The sequence below is a fragment of the Topomyia yanbarensis genome, chromosome 2, assembly GCF_030247195.1.
Source record: "Topomyia yanbarensis strain Yona2022 chromosome 2, ASM3024719v1, whole genome shotgun sequence".
Lineage (NCBI taxonomy): Eukaryota > Metazoa > Arthropoda > Insecta > Diptera > Culicidae > Topomyia > Topomyia yanbarensis.
Genome location: NC_080671.1, coordinates 14,860,790 through 14,881,960, shown reverse-complemented (window position 1 = coordinate 14,881,960; position 21,171 = coordinate 14,860,790). Strand labels below are relative to the sequence as shown.

The 21,171-nt window shown below is 38.0% G+C and overlaps 1 protein-coding gene across 4 annotated transcripts in view; it reads left to right on the top strand.

The window, feature by feature from the left end:
* Positions 1 to 19,939, top strand: part of LOC131681288 (potassium voltage-gated channel protein Shaw-like) — a 232,776-nt gene extending 212,837 nt beyond the window's left edge. For all 4 annotated transcript variants that reach the window (XM_058962016.1, XM_058962017.1, XM_058962018.1 and 1 more), the window contains exons 10-13: positions 4,328 to 4,499; positions 18,093 to 18,188; positions 18,325 to 18,432; positions 18,543 to 19,939. In XM_058962016.1, coding sequence (XP_058817999.1) covers positions 4,328 to 4,499; positions 18,093 to 18,188; positions 18,325 to 18,432; positions 18,543 to 18,721 — 555 coding nt within the window. In that variant the 3' untranslated portion in view covers positions 18,722 to 19,939. The remainder of the gene's footprint in view (positions 1 to 4,327; positions 4,500 to 18,092; positions 18,189 to 18,324; positions 18,433 to 18,542) is intronic.
* The last annotated feature ends 1,232 nt before the right edge of the window (positions 19,940 to 21,171 follow it).

Sequence of the window (21,171 nt, the reverse complement as noted above, 5' to 3'; positions counted from 1 at the left end):
GAATATTGATTGATGATAATACCCATGATCGCGCCAGTAGTTAGTCCTTACGTTGTGTTTTATACTCGGGAATTGGGTCATTGATTGTTCCGTTCCAATATTTTAATCAAAGACGCGCTTCATTATTCGATCAGTTTGCAGTCACAGCGTAACAATAATAAAACATGACTTGACAGTTAAAATACTAAAAGACGTACACTGAAATTCACATATTGGTAGATTATTAGCAATACATCCGTTACAAGTCAATCTCAATGTAGACCGTTTATCTATACTACGATACACATACAACTTTGTATCAGCTGGTGATGATATCTGCAGCAGAAGAAAATGGTGCATTCTATCATAACGTAACAACCCATATTGATTAGGTTTTGAAGAATTCCGCTTAAGTTAGAATTCAACATAGCGGAAAACATCGACCAGCGGCATTATATCATCACGTCCATTCCAATCTTAGTATACGCGTAGAAATTTTCTTGTACATCCATTAAAATATTATTCTCTAGTTAGCTTGCAAATGGATGAATGAGGGATGCGTTGAAAATGAATACTGATTGCAGCAAATTCATGCGAAAATATGCATCTCAATATGGGATTTCGCACACACTCACACTCAATTTTCAACACGAGATTTCGCACACATAAATCCGTTCATAAATTCATGAACAAAAAATCACAATTTCGCGAAATGAACGATTTACGAAAATCGTGACCAAGTTCCTGAAATTATGTATAATAAATCTTGTATTTAGTACAACTGAGGGGTTCTAAAGAAATCGAATTAACGACGCATTGTCAACAAACAGCTCGAATACGGGTGTGGCTTGCACGGCGAAATAATTTTATCAACTAGACCTAAACTCCTTTTCTTGGCACAATAAAGAGGTGAATCGAGTTTTGAAAATTGTGATTTATAATACTACTTATTAGGATAAAAAAAAATTCAAGTAATTTTGCTGTAAAAAGGGGGCTGATCAACTCCTGGTTGGTTCCGCTGGCACTTTTTTGGAAACCTTCAACGGTCGAAAATATATCTCCAGTAATTTTTGATCTACAGCTTAAAACTAAAATTTATTTGGTAATTTCTCGCGTGTTTTTTGGGAAGGGCCAATAAGTATGCTGTCAAAATTCACTTTGAGAGGAAATTCTGGACAAACCATTAATCGCCGATTATAAATCACAGCAACAGACGAAAGAAAACGTTTCTCTTTCATAAAATGTAAACATCCATTCTCGACCAGTTACGGTTTGTCCGGAATTTTCTCTCAAAGTGAATTTTGACAGTATTGGCCCTTCTAAAAAACACGCGAGATTTGTAGCAATAGCAAGCCAAAGGCGCTTTTTTGGTGGAAAACGCTGAAAGTGTAGTAAAAATAGACACAATATTGAAAAACAAAAAAAAAAAAAACATGGAGCGCGAAGGTTGCATGATCAATTTTCATTGCATGTAGACTTGTAAAAAGGATCCATCTATTGGACACCGAGACCGTGCGATTTGGATTTTTTCATTGGGTCTATGTTGACGTTAAAAATGCTCCAACAACTAATCTCAGAATCTGTACTTTAAATAAAACTTAAAATATATACCTTCTAACACAAATATTTCACTAAAAATAAAATAAAGCTGTACTATACAATTTCTCTGGTGGAAAAAGCCATTTAAACAGAATTCAACGCGAAATTTTCCGATAATGCTAACGTTGAATTCAACGAAGTGCGTTGACGATGACGATGAAATTAACGTGAAATTCAACGCCGGTAATGGCGATAAATTCATCGTTATCGGCGGTAAAGTTGAATTAAACGTTAACAACTCTGCTCACGCTGCTGTTCCAGCCATCGCTCATGCAGCTGCTCTATCCAGAGCATGCGGCGAGAGTACGAAATGCGCGCGTGCATGTTTGAGGCTGAATCGGCGATTGGGAAGACAGAAAATCTTTGAAATTTACTCGCTTGGTATGTTAGGTTGGTTTATCGTTCAAATCAAATCATCGAAGCAAGGTTTGGAGATTACTTTCATTAAAATTAATTTGCGTGCTGCTGCTATTAATGTTAACTGAAAATAGGTTCTGGGTTGTCAGATTTTGCATACCTGTTCAATGAACAGGTTGAACGTATTCGTCTAGCCGGACAAAAACGCAAAATTTTATTTTGGATTTTTCACGATTTAACATTTTTCTCTGTTTGTAAACAGGCTGAATAGAGTCTTCTCAAAATATTAAATAGAAAGAGATATTTTTACAGAACTTCAAAGGTGAAATAAATGATCAATTCTGAAAAAAGCGTATTCAAACTTATGTTGTTCAAATGAATATACCTTTTCAGTTAAGATTAGCGTCGAACTAGTTTCATTTGGAAGGTTTTTCGCTGGAGTTATACTAACCATTCGATTTAGTCGATACAAGCTTTTCTTCTCGCTTAGACATGAAGAAAAAATAATAATCCGTGCATTAAATTAGAATTATAATGTTCGAAGTTGCTGTACTTTTTTTTGTTGAAATAGTTCGGAAAGATCACTTGTAGTTCATGATACTTTAAAATTAGTCTACTTACTGAAAATTAATGTCTTGTTTTGTCCGTTTCTTCCCCGAGATATGAAAAAAGGTTATTTCTCATGATATGTCTGAAGGATGTAGGGTTTGATTACCCAGGGTTCGTAATATAATTTATAAATGTCGCTCAATAATATCAGCAATTGAAAAAATGTATATTCGGCTAAAAAATTCACCACACCTGATTTTTTGAAAATGACTGCATTCCAAATGTAGGATTTTCAAACCAGCCTAAGTGCCAAAATTTTGAGGCAAAACAAAATGAACATCAAATAAAAAATTAGCGTCACATTACCCTACTGTGAAGTTTTCATCACTTTTGAAGTTTTGTCCGACTTTTGTATGAAAGGTGATGACTGCGCGACGCGTCGCCTCTGAATGTAACCTTAGTTATATAGGAACCGCGAGCAACAATATATTTCGAAGAAAAATATATTGAAGGCAACGTTTTGTTTTGCGAAATTCAAGACACCTATGTACCAACGCGAAAGTGGCCAAATCGAAGGATTTAAATAACGCTACAAGTCCGTTCCTCTGACCATGTCACTAATTGAACCTCCTAAAAGTGAAATATCTGTTTTGTGCTACTTATTGAAAAATTACCTAAAAATTGATCATCAAAATGTTAAAAAAATATAAAAAAATGTTCTAGACAGCCCCCCCCGCCCCCAAATAGAACATTTCAAAGTTATGCTCAGATGAAAGAGGAGCATCTAAGCTTTCGATTAGTGATTTTTTTTGTTTTGTTTAGTGATACTGATTTTTTTTGTCTAAATATTTTCCACCAGACACCGTGACACTATTAGGACCCAGGTTAAAACACACCTCCCTTAAAAATTACTTCATATATAGCATTCCATCAAACACATTTTTTCCATTGCCACAGCCATTCCATTATAGTTAATTATAATATTTTGTACTGTATACCTTACCACCTTACCATGCATCTGACAGTAGTCGAGTTGGATTGATAGTTTTTTGGACTCGCATAAATTAGGTTGACTTCGAATCACTATACAAAATATATCCGGTTGTAATTTTTGGAGGAGTGTGTCCTAAGTTTTCCCAGGTGCAATATACATTTAAAATTATGATTACGACGTTCCTGAGAAAATTCTATGCCCTTGAATACAGTACAAAAATTAAAGAAACAAGGTGACAAGGAATTTCCATAAGATTTGCTTAAAACACATTTCTATTCATTTAATCACGCATCATTTCCGCCAACTTTTTCATCCTCGATTACGTGCGAACACTGAAAACCAATTGAAACGTGGAATTTGTAATAATTTCATCGTCAGACAAAAGCAATTTATGCGGCGTAGCTCACCCGAAGGGGCTAATTAGAACATTAGCGCGTACTTCAGCCTCCACGCATTTGCGTGCTTAAAATCATAAAGGCATCGTGTTCCGCTCATAGCATTATAATTTCTCACACACTACAAACTCAGCATTTCTTTCATCTTCTGCTGGTAGCAGGAAAGATTTGATATGAAAATAAATTAATTCATTTATCCTATTTAAATTCACAATGCTAAACAGTGTCTCTCTGCGTTCACTCAGAGCCTTTACCGGCCTGGTTTAATCAGATTGCTCGTTTTCATACAATCCAAATATATAGATACGCAACCAGTATAACGATAAAGCTCATTTGTTCTTTATCCAGCCATTTGCTGCCGTGCCGCCGCCAGCCGTTTATGCGCCAAATAATCGTTCTTGATGATTTTTTTCTCTACTTTTATTACTTTTCTTTTGCATGCTCACCGCCGCAGGCACGTTCCAAACTGCCGAAGAAACGCCGACGGGTGCTACCTGTGGAGCAGCCGCGAAGAAAACGGGAACCCTGTCCCGCCAACCGGAGGGTGAACGCCATGAAGCACCAGCACCATGGCCATGCGACACATCCCGCCATCTTTAAGGACGCTTTTGGTGGGGCGAAAATCGGTGAGTGACTTTGCTTAGCTTGGTTTGGCTCGGTTTGGTTTCGCCCGCTCAGTGGGTGGTGAACGGATAAAAGCTAGCTATCCGAATTGTAAGGAGAGGGAAAGTCTCTGTAGAGCTTTTGTGCTGAATTGGTTTTCGCGACATGGAAAGCTTTTTTCATCAGCAAAGTGTTTTCATTCAGACTTCGGAAAAGTCGAGCTTTTCATCCAATTGACTTGTGGCAATTTATGGCAGTCGACTTATGTGGCAGTTGTTTTTTATGCTTTTTCAATAAGTTTTTGGGGCTGTATTTATTTTCTCTTGAAGGTTTGTTTGACAAAAAATTGACAGTTTAACTGAGAAAGGATGATTGTAAGATGACTAAATGCGTGTTTGGTTACCATAATTTCTCGCACATTGGCTTTCGCAAGTTTCTGCTATCAGTCTAAAATATTTTGATAAAAGAAAAGATTTAACTAAAAGACTCTTTCTCATATTATGATTTAATTTTGGTTGAGTAAAAATTTCATTCTTTCCACCACAGTTATGGGTCATAAGCTGATTAGTTTAATAATAAGGATGACAATTATATTTTCGTTTTATTGTGTTATTTACTATATCGTTATTGTTGCTGCATTGACACCATAAATTTCATATCAACCCAAAAATGTTAAGAATAAATTTATTGTATTATTGATAACTTCATATGACTAAACCCGTTACTTTTTGCTATCATCAGTAAGATGTTGTTGCTTCCTATAAATCGATGTTTTTCAACCGGGGAGAATTCACTCACCAGGGGTACGTCAGATTATGAATTATTCCAGGTAAATTTCAACTTCTTATCCTAATATTTCTATCGAATTATTGACTCTATGATATAGAGACAATAATTCGATTGAAATAGTAGGATAATAAGTCGAAATTTACCCGTAAAAATTCATAATCTGACGTAGCCCTGGGGGTGAATTCACCCCCGGTTGAAAAACACTGCTATAAATGGCGAAGAAAGAAAATCAGATAGTTGTACACTGTACAAAGATAATTGCGAAGAAACACGCTGCAAACCAAACCAAATTTATTTACACAAACAATCCCCAATTGCTTTCTCCCCCGGGGGGAACTTTATATACATCTAGTAACCTGTGCTCACCTTTTACCAAACTAAAGCCGCAAACTAACATACATTTGCAGCACTCCGTAAACTTCCCATGTTGACATCGCTGGTTCCTTGTACTTTACCGGGAAAGATGTGCTTACTGTTCTCCACCGAAATCATTAGCAGTAAATTATCGTCGACAAACTATTAAAACACAACTTAAGTCGAGAGTTTTGCCTTCTGGTACCCCTGACCCTTTGCCACCCGACCGACGCGTCGGGGCTATCTCCGAACAGCGAGAAGTCAAGAAGTATAGTACCAAAAGTTGCATCAAAGCGGGAAGAGTACGACACGAAAAACGATGACGCTTTTTCTTGGCACGAACTTTGTTCACACCAGCGACGACGACGACGACGATGGCGACGACAACGAAGATGACGCCGCTTGTAGTGCTCTGCTTTGGTTGCCGATATAGTAGCTGGTCGTAGCCCGAGCAACACATGGTCGGAAGTCGGAAGTGGGTGTGTGTGTTCAAGTGGAAAATGGACTGTTTTCTTTTCCGAGGGGTGCTGCTACGAAAACTGGTAATGAGCTTGGGCATGCCAAGTGAACACTTGGCAGTAATGAAAGATCTTTTTCACCGTTGGGTAATATGCGAAATGTTTTGCTGGCTTTCGAAAGAGATTAAGCATTTGTCACTATTGCAGGGATAGAGAAAAACTGAAAGTTTTTATAGACAGGAAGGGTCAGTCAACAGTAATGTGCAATTTTATTTGAAATGAGAAATCCGAATTGAATAAAGGTCCGGGACTTTTTGAGGTTATAGTAAATTTCCGTGCGTCTAACGAAAGCATTATTTATTAATGCATTGGCGTATAGCGTGCATTTTAGAACAATAAACGCTGTCAATTAGTCCTTCTTTCTTTCATGAGCCTTATGTTGCTTGAGATTTTTTTCGGCAACGTGCGTCATAAAAATTGAATCATTTATACCAGTTTTATATATGTCCAGCGATCTGAAATATCCAATCCTCCCGCAACTTGACGTTTCGTCTAAGTTGCTTGAAACCACCGTGTTTCGAATGATGTCGCCACCATAGAATGCCGTCCACTAATTCTGATACTGTAAATTTCTATGCAAGAAAATAATTTCGTGGCGTCTTTTACGAACTTGTTTTCTTTATTTACATTCGGAAGAGATAATCAAGACGATCATTTCAAAACAGCGAATAAATTTAATATAAATACAAACAAGTTCATTCGTTATTTTGGAGTTTCATAAAATGATTACATTTTGTGAATGTAAAATGCGTGATTTGATTTGCGTACGCTTCTAGTGTGAACTTTTTGTTCTCCCGTCGCCCTTGAAACATGTTTCTCATTCGCATATGACAATTCTCGAAAGCTTTTCGTTAATCCTTTAGTTTTGTGATTACTATTTTTCATTTTACAAAGACGCACTTCGATTGTTTCTTTCTGACAGCATAGCATCTACCTAACTGATAGGTGCTGTGACATTTACAGTGCAAAGGTTTCCACGAATTTCAGAAGTGATAACAGCTCCTTTTTTATCGGAGAGGGGCAAAACAGTCCAGTATCGTTGTGTGCGTTGCAATACAATATTGCTAATAATATTACTAATAATATCTAATATCTAAGACTAAATGAAGGTGATCACTTACTAGTATGAGCGCCGCTTGTTTGTATGCCAATGATTCCAAAAAATCATGAATAATTTAAAAATAATACATCGGAATACATATGCATTATTCTTATAGCAAAACGACACCAAACCCCCAAAAAGTCTTCAAAAATGAATTATCGAAAGTAAAAAAATATCTGAACAAGAAAATTTTCACTGTGTACAAGTTTACGCTTTTTTTAGATATTGCTCTTGAATAAAGATTGATCGGCCATTTTAGGCCCACAAACCCAGAAAAAAAGTGATTTTAACGATTTGTATAGGAGCTGTCAAGTTGTCCCCCTCTGAAAATATCAGCATCATTTGTACACTTTGGATCGCACAGAATACTGCGGAACGGTGTGGTATGACATGGGTCACTAAATATAGGAAGAATTCCACTGGGAAGTGGCCGACCATAAAAATCCACCATCTCCGATTTTAACAAAAATTTGCAGCTATGTTTGGTTTATGAATCTCCATGACTTCCACAGGTTATTAGACCATTTTGACTCAAGAGTTTTTTTTAAAAGGGCGTATGTGTTTTTGCATGCACAATGAACAAACAATAATAATACGAAAACCATAATTTGTTCAGCAAAACTATTCGAGAATGAGTTGCAGAGCATTCATTAATCTTTATAAAAACAATATACACTGAACAAAAATTGTGCCGATTTTCAAAAAATTTATAATTTATATTAAAAATTGGAATTAAAAAACCCCATATTTTTAATTTTTTATTTTTTGCCAGCGAAAACCTAAATAAAAACCTGTTTTAATCCACCTAGAGGTGCAATTGTGCCTTTCTCATTTCTCCAAACTATGATTTAATAGCTGGTTCGTACAATATAACATTACGGAAATATCTTTCATTCTTATTACACTTGGTAAGTATATATAAGAGCACCTTTTTGCATTCATCGCGGTATCGGTTTGAATCGGAGTTTTCTATGTGATCGCACTTCACAACCCGTAACTCCGGAGCCGGAAGTCGGATGGAGATGGAATTTAATATCAGTTTCCGGGGACGCAACACCTTTAATTTGAGACTAAGTTGATCAAATCGGTCTAGCTATTTTCGAGAAACCAATATAACCGTTATTCTGAATTTGGATGCTTCCGGGTCCGTCGATGGTGGACAGTGTGGCCAAAGAGACTTTGAATGACTGTTGGTGACCTAGATCTACAAATTCAACAGTTCTGTTTACATTTTGGAAAAAACTTCACCTTTTTACATTCATCGCAGAATTCGTTAGAATCGGGATTTGCTGCGTGATCGTACGTATCACCCTGTAATTCAGGAACCAGAACTCGGATCCACATAAAATTCAACAGCAGCTGATCGACCTTTCATTTAAAATCAAGTTTGTCAAAATCGGTTCAGAAAATTCCGAGAAACCGATGTGGACAAATCAACAAATTTTGTTTTGTAACCATACTCTTCAACTCGTAATCCGGAACAAGATGTCGGTTGAAAATGAAATTCAATAGCAACCTATGGGAATATTATATCTTTTATTTTAATCTTAGTTTGAAAAAATCGGTTCAGCCATCTCCGAGAAACCGATGTGGACATTTTGTTAACAAATCCGCACATACACACACATACATACACACATACACACATACATACACACAGATATTTTGCGATCTCGGCAAACTCGACTAATGTTATATGAGACTCGGCCCTCCGGGCCTCGGTTAGAAAATCGGTTTTTGAAGCAATTGCATAACCTTTCTATATGAGAAAGGCAAAAGAATAATATTTAATTAGCTTAATAAGCATGAGTTCAATGTTATCTTCATGTGATTATAATTTGGAAAGGTTGGTGGAATGGGTTTGAACGTGTAGGGAATGGGGGGTTAGTAGAGTGGGAGTGGAGGATGCGTCAGAAATCCTTCATCTTATTTCGGTATACGGGATGGATGAAGAAAATGCGGGCGCGAGGGTGGTCAAAGAGGAGGGGAGTGATGAAGGAGGGAGGTGTAAGGGCAAGACGGGGGGGGGGGCAGCGACGCAATACTCAACTGCATATTTTGCCTTCCATTTGAGACTTGGTTTGAGAAAATCGGTTCAGTCATCACCGAAGAACCGATTTGACTTTAATTGTGGAATATGCCCGGAATTCCGGACTTCCGGAATCGTCGATAGTGGACAATATATTCAAAGAATGTTTGATTGGCAATCAGTGATCTAGATCTGCGATTAGAAGTTATTTGGTGACCATTTCAATAGTTTTTAGCCTCTGAGGTATTACGATTGTACCGATTTATATGGGAAATTCCAGTGCATCCTTACTAACACCCCTGTAACTCCGAAAGCAAGAGTCAGGACCGAATGAAATTCAGCAGCAGTCAATGGCATTACTGTATCTTTCATTTGAAATCAAGTTTGTAAAAATCGGTAGAGAATTCGTTGGGGAATGGGTGTGATATTAGCTTAGGAACCTGGCGGGTTCCCCGGGAGCGTCATGAACCGTCATAGGTGGCAAATGTGGTCAAAGCTACTTTGATTGATCATTAGTGATCCAGACCCGCAAACTAGAGTAATGTTACATCAATTTTAATATGTTTTACATCATTTGAACATCATGGTGGTACCAGTTTATATGGGAATTTGCTGTGTGACCGCACTCTTCAACCCGTAACTCCGGAACCAGAAGTCGGATCAACTAAAAATTCAATAGCAGCTTATGGGAGCGTTATACCTTTCAGATGAAACTAAGTTTGCGAAAATCGGTTCAGCCATCTCTGAGAAAATTGTGTGAGTTTAAATGACACACACACACACATACACACACACATACACACACATATACATACACACACACAGACATTTGCCGATCTCGACGAACTGAATCGAATGGTGTATGACACTCGGCCCTCCGGGCCTCGGTTAAAATGTCGATTTTTACAGTGATTGCATAGCCTTTCTTTATATGAGAAAGGCAAAAAGAAATATTTTAAGTCTAATTTTATGATGGAGAAGTTATCAATAAAAAAGTTTGTCTAACAACAAATTTGTACATGTTTTTCAATTCTATACTATGTTACAGACAAAAACATATTTTTTTATAGAATGTGATTTCCCAATGTCATTTCGAATCAAAATGCTCTTTACAAAAATCTTCGAAAATGTAGTCGTTTTCAAGATATTTTAAATTTTGTTTAGACAAAAAGTAATAATTCGTTAAATTACGCCCTTTTAATAAGTTATTCGCGTTTCTCCATCAACAATTGTACGATTTTCATAATGTAAACAGCATTTTCATTTGAAATGACATTTAGAATCACAATCGATAAAAAAAAATATATTTTTGTCTGTAAAATAGTACAGAATTGAAAAACATGTACAAAGTTATTGTTAGAAAAACTTTTTTATTGATAACTTCTCCAACATGAAAACTTAAAATGTTTCTTTTCTATTTAGGTTTTCACTGGCAAAAAATAAAAAATTAAAAAAAATGTTTTTTTTTTTAATTTCAATTTTTAATATAAATTATAAATTTTTTGAAAATCGGTACATTTTTTTCAGTGTATATGCAACGCATTCTCGAACAGTTTTGCTGTACAAATTATGGTTCTTGAACAATATTTTTTAGAAAGTAGTGCACGCAAAAACACATACGCCCTTTTAAAAAGTTGTTCTTGAGACAAAATGATTTGATTATCTCTTGAATGTACTTAATTTCCCACATAGGCGCAACGTAAAAACTTTCATCAAAATCGAAGATGGTCGGTCACGATTTTTTACAAAATTGGACGGCTCTTCGTGGAATTCCTCAGGTGAAAATGGCAAAGTGTACAACAATGATGCTTTCTTAAAAGGCTGTAAGAGCCTAGATTTTTATGATATTGTTGTAGTTATTAATCTCCCTTGAAGTGAGATATTTGCCATATTATTTTTGAGTATAAAAGTCCTCAAAAATAGTGTGTTTTTCAGAGTAGACCGAAAGTGTAATAATAATAGCTAAATTTTCAATGCTTATAACTTGTCAATGTCAAATAACAGGGAGCCAGTTCTAAAAAGATTTTGTTAGCATTTTGTTTTCAATTGTGAACTGAAATAACATCTGATCTTAATGTTTTCATCGTTCCACAAATATACGCTTGAAAAATGTCTTCAAATTTTGGAAATTACAATGAAAAATATCCGTTTGGTCAAGTAATGTCATTGTTGGTTAGAGGTAAAGGTAAACAAACAAAAATTCTTTCGTGTGATGAACAACCAGAGCAGATATTAGGGACCATATCACCATCATCATCGTTCCAAGTTCTCTACTTAGCTTCTGGTGTAGTGGGCAAAAAATTGACTTCTTTTTTATCCGTTTAATTGTTAGTATGGAACCTCTAGAATGGTTTGTCGCAATCTTGGTGACCACGCTAAATTTCTTTTGTTTTAAACAGCCATCCATGCATTCCTCGCACGTATTTGCTATAGCCCACGCTGATTTCAATCTATCGGCAACAATTTTCGAAAAACTGACAGCGATAAAAATACAGTGTAAACAATACACTCTAAACTACTTCTACCCAAATTTTCAGGAGAAAATATCCAATAGGTTATTTTATACAGCATTTTTTCGAGGTGAAATTTGACGTGGGACACCCTTTAATAGCTTTTTTCTCGAAACCGCGTTTTTCAAATTGATTTTAATGAGAATGTGTAGCCTGTCGATGAATCACAGAAAACTGAATAAAATTTTTTGTCCCTTTTATTTTGAAGCAGAATGATCGAATTTTACAGTAAAATACGAGATTTTTCGGTTTTCATGAAACCATTTTCCGAAACTCGAACGTTTTTATATTTTTTTTTTTTTGGTTCATCGAATAACTATAAGTCTAAACTTAACAAATTTTATTGAAGTTCATGTATCATACAATTTTATCAACAGTTATCGTGTCCGCCACGGCGCTTCTCGGCGTGGAAATGGTTGGACGTCTATATTTGGAATGATCGTAACCAAACATATTTTTTTCATTCACAATGAATGTACAAATAGATCTTAATGTTGCACAAAAGATCCATGGTTGCCTTGCCTTCAAAAACGTAAAACAAAATAACTTTCGGTTTGAGCACTTTACACCAGACGCCTCCTTAACATTAGCTGGTCTCTCTTCCAGCATGCGCTATATGTCCAGCCCGCTGTAGTCTATGTGTTTCATCAGTCATCCAATATCAGCATGTTTGAATAATTGGACTAACGGTTCGTGATTTGTGGGTTTGTGTTATTCTACATTTTCTACTGTGCCGCCGAGTATTGTATTCTCTCAAATACACCAAACACTCGATAGTTTTTTTTCATCAACGACCATTTCTCATGATCGTACAGAGCAGCAGGGAGAATTAGCAATTTGTATTGAGTAATTTTTGTGTGCGTCTTCAACTTCAACTGACTATCCAATCCATAGAAAGTCCAATTCGCAGCCGCAACAAAACTTTTACTTCGCGAATAAAATCGTAAATTTTTAACAGACGTATGGTTTAGCCGCTCACTTGAAAGTGAATGATAAAGGGAGGCTTTGATTTTGAATCATGGTTGGGTGGATTGAACTGAAAATTTGCAACACTGGTTCCAAGATATATCAATTCGCCGAGAACCTCGTACCGGATCTCATCGATTTCCGACACCGTTCGGACTGCCTCATACTCTACCAAGCTACCATGTACTTCGTCTTTCCAGAGTTTATAGTCAGTCCGATTCTGGTTTGAAAACTCTCCTACTGCTCCGCGATCAACTACAATGAATCATCTCCAAAGCCAAGAAACTACATATGTGATCTCGTGTTGTTCTTACATCGTCGCATTCTATCTTCGAGCGCTAAACTGAATAATAGATTAGAGAGTGCATCGCCCTACTTCGATCCATCGTACGTCACAAACGGTCCGCGTATCACACGGCTATTTTAACGCTTGATTTTGACCCATCCAGCGTCTTACGAAACAGCTTAGTCGGTTTTGTTCAAATGCCATGTTCAAGAATTATCTGCCACAGTTCCTTACATTTCACTGAATCATACGTCGCCTTGAAATCATACATATGATGAGTCTGCATGTTGTATTCCCGGAATTGATCCAGAATTTGGTACGTCGTTGATCATCCTTCCTCGAAACCCGCTTTGGTATTCGTCGAGAAAGCATTCAGTAAACGTGTCTCAGTTCTCTTCCAACCAGATCATCTCAATCAAGCAGGTAATTTCTTTGTACTGTCGGTCACTCCTGACTCTTAAAAGCTCGGCCGCGATTCCGTCCTTGCCAATGGGCTTAACAGCTTGTCCACCGTTCCAAATTCTCATACAGTTTGTGCCTCTCACGTCGATGAAGCTTTTTTTTGGCTGCCACTATACCGTTCCCTGTTCCGACGGCTACACGCTGCAATTATTGTTTTCCACATCATCAGGCATACAAAAACCCCAATGATATTGTTCTTAATATTTCTAGCAATCAGGTCGTACACAAAAATAATGGTCATAGTATAATTTTCAAAAAAACGATAAAAATGCTAGTTTTTTAACAGACTGAATAAAAGCCTGGAAAATCTTAAACGAAAAGTTAGTCGACACGTGTTGAATGCGAAAGCTAAAGCGACCTGGTTGAAAAGTCTGTGTAGACCGCCATTGCTGGTATGCCATCTATGTCTACTATAGTTAGTGCGTCGGAAAGGTAATCGATGCGACATTTTTGTTGATTTGTTCCAAAACGGCTGAGGCATATATACGAGCTTACAAAGTGTCGGCGATGAACAAAGCTCTTGCTGTATTCCTTTGAATATACAGAAGCTCCAGTTGTATCAGCTGACAGCAGTTTTCATAGCTGGGTAGTCAAGCAGAACCTCTCCACAGCAATCTACTAAGGTTACACTTTAAGGCCCTAAGGTTAAATTCGGTTGATTGTTCTACTGAAAATTGCAAGTAAGACTAGAATTTTCGGAAACAAATGAAATAATGAAAATATATTTCAGCCCCAACTGATAATACAAGCGAGGTGCATCCCGATATCCCTTGGCTGGTCGAATTTCAATTTACGAACGAGTGCTTCAGTCGGCCAAATAGACGCACTGAGAACATTGCCCTTTAGTTCATTCGGAAATTGAACTCGGAAAGGAAAGGCTTCTGCCCTGATGTTTCTTGTCCGTCGCTCTGTAGCACACAGTATTAAATCAACTGTTCCGCTGGTTTCCATGTGTAACTTTTGTACTGATGACCTTCTGGTCCTGCTGCCATGCCGCGTTCAGATTATCTCAAGTTTGCCGATCAGACCATCAGCCGATTATCGCTGTATGTTCAGTTGCATGGTTTCCTCACAGCTGAAATCGGTTATGCTAAACAGTTTTGAACGAATCCTACTCAATGCCAAAAAATAGACAGAGTCAATGTTCGTCCACGGAATGTGAAAGTGAATCTCTGCATGCCAATTACCGAATAAAAGTATTCGTGGCTCCCTACCTGCGCATTTGTGTCCCCGATGATGAATTTTGCGTCATGTTTCGGGCATTCTTCGAAAGTCTTGTCTCGAGGTCCAAATAATTCATATCATTTGTCGTTTGTAGGCTCGTAGGTATTGATCAAGCAATAGTTGAAGTGTTCTTTATCCACGCAAATACGGTCACACACCGGCATCCATCTAATGACTCGTTGCTGCTGCTCATGAAGCACAATAAACTCCACAGAATTTTCTGCCTTCCAGCCGCCACTGTAATAGGTAGAAGTGGTACTTGAATTAGGTACCCCCAGCTAGGTTTACTGAATAGAATCCTCGTTCTCCTGTGCCGCACCATCGAACTTACTTTGATTGTTTATCCGGCATCCCATCTTAAGAGGGCTGTGACACTTATCCTTGTGACACACACTTGTGACTTACACATTGGGGAAGAGTACTTGAATTATTCTCCGCTAAGCGAACTTCAATTTGCATATCAGAGCAACAAATCAACAATAGAAATAAAAAATAAATCACACTTGCAGTTTTTTTCTACATAGAAGGAACTTTTAAAAATGCATCCCATAGTTCAATGCGAAATGCTATGACAAAACATGGGTTTGATATTTACAGAAGGAATTGGATCAACTGAATACTTATAAACCGTGAAACAACGAGCACGCTTAGAAACACGACACTGACTATGAAAACATACAAGGAATGCCATAAAGGCGGAGTTCTATTGCTCTTATTGTGGCCAGTAGTTGTAGATCATTAACTTAAAGCAGGAAATGTGAAGTGATTGGATGTTCAGATGACGCTGTAATCTTCGTGAGGGGAAATGTGACTGTGTTATCTCAAATATAATGCAATCTACATTAAACTTTACTTCAAAGTAGTGTAAAAAGAAGGGTCTGAACCCCCTAAACAATCATAATCCTATTTACTCGAAAAAAGGAAGTATTCCATATCAACACATTCACTCAAAGAAACGGTAATTGAAATATCCTCTAGGGCAAAGTATGTGGGATATCACAGCTCTAAACACAATTGGAGTACCATAATTGAACTACGGCAAGCAGGGAAATTTATCTCATCCAACCAAAAAATAGTCTGTAGTTGCTTAGTCTAAATAAAAAAGAGCTATGTAAAGGGTGTCACACATCAAATTGCATCACGGAAATCTAGTGGACCGATCGTTTTCAAGCTTTCAGAAAATAATATATAACCCATTAGTAAGCTTTTGGCATATTTATTTCATTCAACTTCAGTACCATAACCGTACGTTCGCACCCTACGCTTAACGCCACTCATTGTGTTCTGTACAACATCTTCTGTACGGAAACCTACTTTTTCTTCATGATCGCCTAGTATTTTTCGATGGGCCTTAGTTCCGGTGCGTTGGGTGGGTTCATATCCTTGAGTACGAAAGTGACCCCGTTGGCTTCATATTATTCCAGGACAATATTTGAAGCTAAATCCGGCCAGAAGATCGTAGGGCTCTCGTGTTCCTTCAACAGAGGAAGCAGACGCTTCTGTAGACAGTCCTTGAGGTAGATCTCACCGTTTACAGTCCCGGTAGTTACGAACGTCGCACACCGTTTGCCACATGAGCAGATCGCTTACCAAATCATGTATTTATTGGCAAACTTTGAACATTCGTGCTTCCTTACTTCCTCCGGAAAGTTAAACTTGTGCTGGGCGGTGAAAAATAATAGCCCCAGAAGCTTGATGTGCAGCTGCCGGGACCGTCACTTTCCCACCTTATGTTGCAGTTTGTTGCGATTTGGAGCCTTCTGCACTTTGTGCGTATACAGTCCCTCCCGGTCCTTGGCTCTCTGAACGAAAAACTTGGACAGATTCAACTTATTGGCAGTTCGTTTTCGTATTCTCGGCAGCAAACCAGAGCTTCTGAATTTTCACTCGGGACAAGTCAGTTGCTTTAGACGTCATCCACAGTACAGATATGGACAATCTAAAAAGAAAAATGTTGCACATTTTTTCATAACCAAAATGTGCATGTCACCTGCTTCCTAAGTGAAATATTGTTAAACACATAAAACCTTATGCTATATTTCACCTAAAGGAGGAAAATTTGGTAAAAACCAAAATTTCTAGCTATGGTGAAAATTTGTTGGTAAAAACCAGTCTTTGTACAGGAGGGCACAAATCCTTATTTCATACTGTGTTGCGTTTCGGCTTCGCCTCATCAGAAACCAACACTAACTTATTGTCGGAATAGATTAGCGCCGGCTTGACGCAAATCCCTTAACCCTTAAATGCGCAATGTTGTTTTAAAACAACATCCTGAAAATCGTCTAAAAATTATTGTATTAATGTGATATAGCTGTTAGACGATTTTCACAAAATTCTAAAAAAAATGATTTGCGCCTTTAAGGGCTAAAACTAAAACTACAACAAACTAAAACTAAAACACACAAACAGAACTTCTGCTCGAACGGGACATCATGTTTGATCAGTCGTTCGATTGAAACACAAAGTGTGTTTCAGTTTTAAGGGATTTGCGTCAAGCCGGCGCTAATCTATTCCGACAATAAGTTAGTGTTGGTTTCTGATGAGGCGAAGCCGTAACGCAACACAGTATGACATAAAACCTTTTCTGCAAGATGTGGACTGCCACATATTTAGCTAAACTATACTACGAAGACTGTTCCACAAACAAGGACTATACCACGTACTTCTAAATCTAACACCCAGCTCCTCTAACCAAAAAAATCGAATTATAAATTGGAAGAAACTGCTGTTGCTCTCAAGAAATCAGAGCTCTCCAATCCAAGACATCAAATGCGATGATAACCTAGACTAAAACGGCACTTCTACAAAAGACGGATCAAAGGCCTTTTTGGACGATACACGAAGACTCACCCGCAAATGAATAGAACTTTCGAACATACTGGTGCATAAATTATGTGTAGGTATACGAAACAATGCAACCCAATAAATTTGTAAATATTTTTTGCTCTATTACCAACACGTTAAACCTCCGTTGAACATATCTATCGATCCGCGCAAAAAAAATCACCTAATCTCGTGACGCACGACGTTCATCATGCACTTAATCAGCCACCAGTTGCCATTATCACGTTGCCAATTCCATTACCCTCCCGGATGGTGCAGACGCAATCCAAATCGTTGTTTCACTCCATCTCTCAGCACCACTCAATTCTCGCATTACTTGGCAGAATACCCCATCCAAAAAGTACGCTCCTAATGAGAACAATGAAGCCTGAAACGCCGCTCTGTCCAACGAAGCAAAAAATTGACGATGTCGGATACGGAAGCCGGAAGCAAGACTCCACACCAATTGCTAGTCATTCTTCATGCGATTGATTATCATATCTTATTTCATTACGTTTCTCACCCCATTCTTTTTCTTTTCCTCTTCAAACAGGGCACGTGAATGGTGTGAACGTAATAGGTCTTACACTGCAGGGGCCATCGGTTCCGGGATTGGCCGTGATGAAACCACCCTCCATAATGCAGCAAGGTACGTTCCGAACAAACTCCCACTCCCTCCGCCATGTTCACGTCCAAACTGTGATTAACCGACCCTAATTAATCAAATAAATATTCGCTTTCATCTTATGCTGCTGGGTCTTCCTCGGTTCCATCCTGGACTTCAGGTGACTTTATTAATGTTCCCCAGCTCAGCTCTCTGCAACCCCGGCAGCCAACGACCGGAAACGTGGATTTATTGTTTCCATTACAACCGAAACTGCTGGTCCCGTTGGGTAAGAACAACTGTATATCATTCGCTTCCTTTTCTTTAGACCGACATCATAAAACCGTTCCAAGAGCACATATTAATGAGCGTTGTGTTTTTTTTCCCACCCACTTGCAGCCGATCGACGGGATTCCAATCGTCTCCAGCCACCACCGCCAATGACGACGGCATGCAGCGCAGCAACATCCACTACTGCATTCCAGCAGGAAATCCCACTGGAACCGAAAGTAACCCTGCAAAACGATTCGTGTTCATCGAACTGCGGCCATGATACTCCCAGCGGGGACGAGGTCTGAAAGGTTAAAGCTTTACTGTCGACGGTCTGTTGCGAGTACTTTGAATGTTCCTGGCTGCTAGCTGTTGCGGCTGCTGCTTCTTATGTCAAGGAATGGATTTATAGGAAGAAGAAAAAATAATGGAAAGGTGAAAAATTGAATCCTCGCACATTTCTTCGGAGCACATTCAACCGCTTATCGTGCATCTCCACCGAGAGGATGGAGTGGTGGAAACGCATGGTGCTTTATTGTTGGTATCTAATTGTTATCTTGGAAATCGAATTTGAAAAATATGTTTAAACGTGCTTAATTGTTTTAAGCGAAAAAAGCGCAGAATATTATTGTACAACCATTGTCGGTGGCGTTTAAAATAATATATCAATTATTAAGTGAGGTAAAGTGAAAAAATCTAATTCTCGTCGTAAAATGCCAAAAGCAACGCAGCTTACTAATTTAACGCAATTTTGCTGTACCGCTCAAAAACCTTCCAAATTATTGAGGAAATGATTATCACACTTAGCATAGTTGAACAAAGCCAACGTCAAGGTTCAATAGTGTACTTATTCATGATGATACGGAGGCGGGAAAACACCGTTAAACAGAAGACAAAAGTGCAAAAATATGTTACAAGAAGGAACGAGACTATACTTGTACAAGTACAAACACAATTTCGGAAGCGGAACGGGTCGACAGAAAACAAGAGAAAAAGGATTACAGGCCTGCAGTGGAGATGATACAATAGCGGCAGTTGCAACAACAGCAGTTAATATGAACGAATGAATGCGATGTAGGAAAGTACGCAGAAGTACAACTATTTTTTTATACCGGAATGTAGTCGGTTGTAAGGGAAAGTTTTAGCAGATAGAGATTATTGTACGTCCTCGTGTGAGACTTTTAGCGGAATCATTTAGGCTGCGAAGCCAGGATGCAGTTCGAAATTTATAGAAAGGTACATGTTGGGTTTTGAGCCAGTGCGACGGTTTTGTTTTAGAAAAGGAATTGTTCGTTTCGAGTCATACTTGCTGTTGGTAGTATTTGAAGACGAAAACAAATATACTCATATAGAGGATAGCAACTAAGGAAGTTGAAGATGAAATTCTAGATGTTTGATCAAAAATACGCGATTCATTGATATACGGATAAGTAAAGAGTTGTACATTATTTTACAGTTGTCAACTACATTTCTTATTAAGGAAAAAATATTAAGTTTAGTATTTAGTTATGATGTAATAGCTGAAATTTTATAATCGATCAATAAAACATTAAATTGAATACAAGAAACTATTTTGAAAACATTAGGGGAAGTTGTTCATTCATAGAGAACACTATCAGTGAAGACATGTTTTCATTTAATAATCAAATTTATTTACTAAGAATACTTCTTAAAAATTCTTACTTAAAATTTTTTTATTGTTGCAAAGCTGTCTTTCAAAAGCACGAAAAAAGGGGTTCAGAAGAGCCGCAGCATTGTTTAATTTTAAGCATGACCAATTATAATGGAATCAGTTCTGCATTCCGATTGGTTTGATGTAGAAAAATTGTTTGCGTAGTTGAATTGTACTTTCAGAAAAATATTGTTCCGATGTATGTTTGGTGAGAAATCAAATATTCTACGTAATTTAACGCTTTAAAGAAAATCCGTATGAACTGGCCAAACTCACGTGTATCAGAGACTGGACAGAGTACGCTACTTCTACTGCTAACAAACGCCGATCTTATGGCGTCTAATTTCCACACGAAAAAGTATTACTTCGTGGGAGACAGATTGTACATTTTCCCCAATTACCTCGGTGCCTTGCTTAAGTAATTATAAGCCATTTGGTTTTCTCTTTGTAAGCTATCATGAGCTCTTTAGCTCCTCTGTGCCATCAAGCTGATTTTCTCGTCACATCGATATTCCGTTTTCTCCGGATTTGTGTAACTCGTGTTTTTTTTCGAGCAGACAAAAACCACGTGCTTTAGTGTGTCCTCGACAATTACACACTCTGGATCAGTGATGCCACAAATACAGATTTATCTAGAAAGGTACAGATTTTTGAAACGTTTTTGGTACAGATTCTGTACGGTACAGATCACAGATTTTTGTATAAAAGTACAGATTGGTACAGATTTTGTACATGACAGCAGAGTAAAATAATTTAACCTTGCGATGCATCCCAGTATACAGCAGGTAAACGTTGAGTTAGGTCGCTGACAGAGTGATGGCGAGAATTTGAAGTGGAGTTGGTACTGACTGAGTTTGGACTGAAGCTGACATTAGAATGCGATATGCGAGAAACCTGCTTCCAGAAAATCAAAGGGATGATATCTGAGTGAAAGTCAAGCGAATCTTCTCTCAGTTTCTCGCCGCCACTCTGTAAGCGGCCTTAGGCTGCAATCAAAGTGGCGGCGGGAGTTCGAGCTGGAGCTGTTATTGACATTACCCAGTCAAACTCATCCGGAATTCTAACTGGTTTCATACGGAATTCCAG